At 48.5% G+C, this 6686-nt stretch overlaps 1 protein-coding gene across 1 annotated transcript; it reads right to left on the reverse strand.

Annotated features, from left to right (window-relative positions):
• Positions 1 to 225: 225 nt before the first annotated feature.
• On the reverse strand, positions 226 to 5683 carry LOC136493213 (probable WRKY transcription factor 2). Its single transcript, XM_066489273.1, has 6 exons — positions 5350 to 5683; positions 3597 to 4030; positions 2845 to 3006; positions 1384 to 2195; positions 1145 to 1303; positions 226 to 1042 (listed from the first exon to the last, which is right to left on the reverse strand). Exons 2-6 carry the CDS (start codon positions 4008 to 4010, stop codon positions 430 to 432), a joined length of 2160 nt encoding a protein of 719 aa, XP_066345370.1. The 5' UTR covers positions 4011 to 4030; positions 5350 to 5683; the 3' UTR covers positions 226 to 429.
• Between the last annotated feature and the right edge of the window lie 1003 nt (positions 5684 to 6686).

Raw genomic sequence — 6686 nt, forward strand, 5'->3', positions numbered from 1 at the left:
TCCGTTTTTTAAAAAATAACCGTAATTATAAGACCAAACGCGTATACCAAGGCAGCTAGCGAAATTATGAAAATGCCCTTGTATATTCTGGAAGACAGGAATGCGGGGAGGAGATGGCACCAGGCTCGTAGGATTGCAATTTTTTGGAACAAAATTTGAATTGCAGGATTGTGTTTTTTTTTTTTTTGACTTAGGGAGTATAAACATTGAAGGCACCAGAACACCAAATGGCCAGATGCCAGCTGCTGAACAAAAACTGGATCTCAAATGAAGAGGGGCAGTAAATAAAAAATAAATTGTTGGTGGGAAAAATGAAAGCAAGCGGCGTTTGTTTCCACGCTATTATACTTATGACGAACTCATCCTAATACGACTGGTAAGAAACTAATAACTTGAGAATCACTCTAATCCTCTCCGCTTTTTTATTATCTACATCTGGTGGCCCAGCCGCAGCCCGCTGCGCATCATCTGCTGGTACACCGACGGCGCAGCGGCGACGTTGCCCTGGACCTTCACGTCCGCCATGGGCGCCGCCACGAGGGCTGCGGCCTGCATCGCCTGCCGGTGCCTCAGCAGCGGGTGCTGGTGCAGGGGCGACGACGTTGCCAGCACCGGGAGCTTCAGCTCCTCCACGGCGCTGAGGTTCCCCACCGCGGGCATCGGCAGGCTCGGCAGCGACGTGGGGCCGCCGCCGCCGCCGCCGCCGAGGGCAGTGAAGGGGTACGTCGGGTAGTTGCCCATCGGCGCCAGCGGGCCCCTGCTAGGCGGCTGCAGCGGCAGGCCGAACGGCACGCCGCAGCCGCCCAGGTGCCTCATCATCAGGCCGTCGTGCACCGACGACGGGTGCTCCGGCCTGCGCGGGCCGCCACCCGCGCCTGTCGCCGCCGACGCGGTGCTCGGGTGGCCGCCGCTGTTCCTTGCGGCGGGGACCTCGTGGTTGTGCTTGCCCTCGTACGTGGTGATCACGGACTTGAGGTCGTGCGACGCGCGCTCCACGTGCTTCCGCACCGTGCACCCCGGGTGCGTGCACTTGTAGTAGCTCCTGAACGAACGCGACACACCACCAACACCAAGTGAGAACCAAAGCAGGTGCCACTCTTGGAGCTCTTGAAAAAAAAGAGAGCTGTTGTTGCTTCAGACAAACCTTGGATTCGGGTTGCCCTTGACGACCTTCTGCCCGTACTTGCGCCAGCGGTAGCCGTCGTCGAGGATGTCCACCTCGCTCGTCGTCTGGATCACCACGCGAGGCTCGCGAACAGCTCTCGACGCAGTGCTCAGATCAATGGCATATGACTCCAGCTTCCTGAAATAATCAAACGGTCAGCTCTAGATTAAGCATGAGTGGTAAGCAAGCTACAATGCACAGATACTATAACTACTGACCTTCGTTTAGATTCCAGTTCGTCGCCCTCAGCGTCGGCACCGCCCTGAGACATGCTGCCAAGAGTCACCCTGTCGTCCCCGTCCACCTCGTCAGTCGCAGCAGACGTCACATCCGCGCCCTCCGGGGACCCAAACCCGTGGGGTGCGTACTCGACCTGCATCGACGCCGATGAGTCACAGAGCTCACCGGGAACTGAGGGCGACGACGTCGCGGCGTCCATGCCATCCTGAACATCCGCACGCCACGGCTGGGGGTTGGCTTCCGCTGCGTTTGACTGCTGTGACCCCAGGTTGTTGTCGGCTGCGTCCGCCTGCGCACCGTCGCCCAACGGGTGCACGGGCTGCTGGACGCCTGGCCGGCGGCTCGGCGTGGACTTCGGGTGGTTGTGTGCGCCCTTGTAGATGATCTCCGTGATGTGCCCCTCGAGCGAGCGCTCGACCTTCTTCTTCACCTGGCAGCTGGGATGCGTGCACTTGAAGTAGCTCCGCGGGTACTCGCTGTGCTTCACCTGCTTCTGCCCGTACTTCCTCCAGCTGTACCCGTCGTCTGCAGGCGCTGTTGCGGTCATTGCCGGGTAGTCTTCCCTCGCGTCACCTTCCTCAGCTGTCTGGCCGTAATCCGGGGGCGATACGTGTTCGTTGCCTGCACTCGTGCCAGATGCAAGACGGCTGAGCTTGGAGTCATGAGGGCCGCCGCTGTTCATATTGGTCTGCACATTGTGATTCTGGTGGTTCAGTTGGCCCAGCAAATTAGCCTCTTGTACTGGCTGACTCTTAGTTTCAGTCTTGACATAAGCCTGCGTATTTTGTTCCTGGTGGAGCAAATATGAATTAGCTCGTAAGGAAGTAAAATCAAACAAGTATTGGATCAGGAACATGGAAATAAAATTTGTTCATTGACATTTTTGAAACATATAAGCGGGATGATTTTCTTATCTGTTTAGTTGGAACTGAAGGACGACTAAACTAGTGTTTAGTTGTCAGCAAGAATTATTTTATTGAACTTATAAATTGTCTAGCTCTAGCAGAATCTAGCTGGTCCATTGTCATTCTCCAATTAGTATGAACAATATGCGGCAAAACAGCAGTTCCGACATTACCAGCCACTTCGCTATAACTCGTGTCACTAATGCTCAAAGAATAGAAAAAAGTGCCTCAACCATTCCAAAAAGACGAACTAATCTGTTACAGGTAGTGCGACAGATAAAAAACTTCCAGAGCAAAACCGTTTTGATTTAACCGATTCATCTAGACTTGGGGTAAAATTTCAGAAACAACATCACTGCCAACTGCATGTTTATACAAATACTTTCTAAGTTTAGAGATACTTCTATCATTAGCACAGAAGCAAATTTTGTCAGGAATAACCTATGAACTATCCAAATGTTACTAGCCTCCTATCATTAGCACGCAAGCAAATGTCATCAGGAATAACCCACGAACTATTCAAATGTTACTAACCTTCATTGCTTCAGCAGTGTAGTGTGAGGATTTCAGATCTAATGGCTTGAAAGAAAAAGCATCAGGGCCATCTCCAACTGGAGGACCTCCAAATCTAATAGGATCATTGTCATTTGAGCCACCAATCATGAATAGCTTCCCCGTGGTTGGCGAGGGTTGGCCCTGAAGAATTGCAAGGAAACAAAAAACATTGTCAGGTAAGAAATAGCTTCGGTATCAGAGTGTAGAAAAATAATTGCCCTAGTTGATACCTCTGAAGACATCGTACACATTTAGTTCAATTGCATACGAATAACATGATGATTCAAAATACATATATGAATATGAACAGAGCAAACACATGAATTTCCTATCCCAGCTTCGCCAACGTTAAATTGAAGTTCCAACTAGTACATGGGAGGAAAAGTTTGATCTGAAATGTGGGGTGTACATTGCTATATTACTATGGAAATAAAAGAGATTGATCATATTTCTGCTTTCGAGGAAACTTTGAAATATTTGAATGATATCATACCATTTTTCTGCTTTTGAGAAAACAAACAGAAACATGTTTGGAAAGAAGAGACTGGATGCTAGAAAACAAAGCAGAACTGATCATGGAACCAAAGTAGAGCTTTCACGAACTCCCCCGAAGAGGTCAAAAGTTCAATAAAGCAAGCATTCTTGAACTGCCAGTTTAGCTCCATAGGCGAAAGCAATAGTAATTCGGGTACGCGTTCACACACTATCATAACCTAGAGAACAGAACATACCATGGCATTAGAAACGAAGACTGGTGACTCCAGCAGCGTTGCTGGGCTCAAGCCTGGCGGGATTGTGAGGTAGGGCGATGGAGCCCCTGGTACTGAATTATCAGCTCCAGCTGCTGTGATGAAAGGCATGTTGAGCTTCGGCACCTTGAATCCAGCTCTTGCCTGCATCCTCTCGGCGAGGCTGCTGCCAGGACTAGTCTTCTGGCCAAACTGTGGGGTCAGTGGCAGTGACCGACCTTCCTCCTGAGGCGAGCTTATGGCAACTGACAAGCCATGCTTCTCAAATCCGGCTTTAACGTCCTCGTTGCTGTGCCCCCCTACGGTGTCTGGTCGAACACCTCTGGTTTGGAAGCCCATCGAGGATTCGGGGCCTGGATTAGGATCCTTCCACTCCAGTACTACATGGGCTTCCATCTCAGTTTGGATTGTTCAACCTAATGGGGTGAAAAATAGTTCTATCTCAGTAGTAGTAAATGTTTTGGCTAAACATGACAATATTCAGAGACAACAGGAATCTGACAACCGTAGTGATATTTGTTTTGATGAACATACATACAGAGACATTGTCAATTCATACAAAACAAAAGGAAACAATGGGTGGAATTTTTTTTAAGAAAAAAAAAACTCGATTTCAGTGGTAGATTTCTCTCACTCAATCTTCTCCAACTGGAAGAATAACAACTTATATATATATATTTTTAATCAGAGGCACCTTATTCCTATTCTACTCTAAATATCATGCAGGCTTGGACCTTGTCTTCACAAACTCAAAATTCTCTGTGAAGCTTATTCCAAATCCGAAACCGCGTCAATGCCAGTAAACGACAACTCATGATACCGGTGTTTTTTTTAAAGAATTCATAACAGTGGTGTAACACGAAAGGTTAGGTCGATGCGACCGGCACACTCCCCCACGAATGAATAGAAAACCAAAAAGAAATAAAAAATGGAACGTGGCTGTTCCATCTCATCACTTCAAGAGCAGGAAAAAGAAATGACATGAACCCCAATCGTTGCGTGCTTTCCTTTACATGGGGTCTCCCCTGTGGCTCGGAGCTCAAAGCGCATACGCATAACAACAGGGAACAGCTTTCCCCCAAGAGCTCTTCAAAATGACAACTCCAACTTATGATACTCCTATTTCAGGTAAGAAGATTCAGATATTTTTTTTTATGACAACGATGAATCATCTACTCGAAGAGAAGGCGAGAAAACCAGGGGTGAGGAAAAAGAAATGCAGAAACATTCAAGAACATGCTGATGACCCAAAACGGCGTAGAAGGTAGAACAAAGAAAGATCAACATTTTTGTGTCAAAATCTGAATGGCCCGGCTCAGTCTTCGCCAGAGCATTGCATCGCAAAATCTGCCAGGAGATGGATGCGCCAGCGATTCCGCGAGAAACACAGGTATGGAGGAAGAGGGACGCCAACCAGAGATCAGACAGGGAAAACCAATATCAATGTCATTCCCCAAATGGTCGATCGGCGCAAAGCTTCCGCCTTTACGCGAAATGTGGAGTGAACCATCAGCACGAAAATGGCCAAATCTCGGAAACAAAACACATCGGGACGGAATGGCAGAAGGATCTTCCTCACAAGAACGGACAAATTCAGACCACGCAACAAGAAAACACGCGAGAGGGCTCCATAGGATAGAACCAAATCCCCTCTTGACAAATGGCAGGCCGAGAAACAGAGAGTTCATTTCATTGACGGAGCGACCGAGGGGAATGGGGATGGAACATGACGAACCTGTTACTGGAGCAAGAAGATCGCCGGAGGAGGCCAGTGGCGAGGAGGTTCCACCCCCTTGTGGGAATAGGAAGCCTCTCTTCTCCTTATTCGCGACGGCTTAGTCCACCGATGGCCCAAGAAAAGCGCAACAGGAACGAAGCACAAGGATCAGGGACAAATGATGGGGTGCAGCCATAGGGAGTCAGGAAAAGAAGGTTCCTCCTGCATTTACTTGGCTCCCTCCCTCTCTTTCTCTCTCATCGTTCACACAGCACACAATCGTTTTACGCTGGAGAGACAGGAGTAAAATAAAGGGTGGAGCAGGAAGGAACAGAAGCAGAGGATAGAGAGAGAGCAGGGCGAGGGCGAGGGCGAGGGCGAAGGCGGAGGTGGGCGTATTTTTCTTCTTCTCAACCTTCAAATAGGTATAGCATCTGAACTTACAAACAAACTCAACACCCACTTAGAGCAACTCCAAGAGATCATATAAAATTAGATGCTAAAATCCATAATTTAGCCATTGTCTAAAATAAAATACCCACCAAAAAACTAGAGTAACCCAACCGCCTGTCTAAATTTTTGGTTCTCTATTTTTAAAACTACTACACATCATCGGATTAGATCGCTCATTATCCTTTCAGTTACCGGCGGCTGCCATCTCTACTCCTCGCTTCTCGTCACTTCCCTACCGAGCTCCATTAATTTTGCCATAATAGCGGCAGCAGCAGCACAAAGTGTCGAGATGGGGCCGGCGAGATCAAGCGTGGCGGGGGCAGCAGCAGCAGCTTGTTCCCAGCGGCAGCAGCAGCACAAGTGCCGCGACGGGGGTGCGAGATTGGATTCCGCGAAAAAGTGCAGAGTGAGATCATCTTGTTTCCCAGCAGCATGGTGGCGAGCTATTGGAGCGCGGGTGCACGGCAGGAACTCGCGAGAAAAATGATCCACGCACGTGGGAGGACACGGGCGCCGCGCGGGAATAGGTCCGGGGAGGCGGATGGCAAGCCGCTGCGGTGCGCTATTTCTAGCTAGCGATGAGCACGGGATAGAGCGCTTGCTATTTTAGATCACTGGATAGAACGACTGTTGGACCTCTATTTCTTACCAAAATATCTAAATTTAGATTAGACAGTACAAATAGCCCATCTCTTGGAGTTGCTCTTACTTCACACGCACGTACTCACACCACGAGTAAGCTAGATCTACAACTTATATCTAGGTCTATAGATACACATCCGAAAACTACTAAAAGGATATTTGGCTCTTAATATTTATGTCACATCGAATGTTTATGTATTAATAAAGGATATTAAATATAGATTAATTATAAAATCAATTATATAGATGGAGGCTAATTT

The sequence above is a fragment of the Miscanthus floridulus genome, chromosome 11, assembly GCF_019320115.1.
Source record: "Miscanthus floridulus cultivar M001 chromosome 11, ASM1932011v1, whole genome shotgun sequence".
Classification (NCBI taxonomy): Eukaryota; Viridiplantae; Streptophyta; class Magnoliopsida; order Poales; family Poaceae; genus Miscanthus; species Miscanthus floridulus.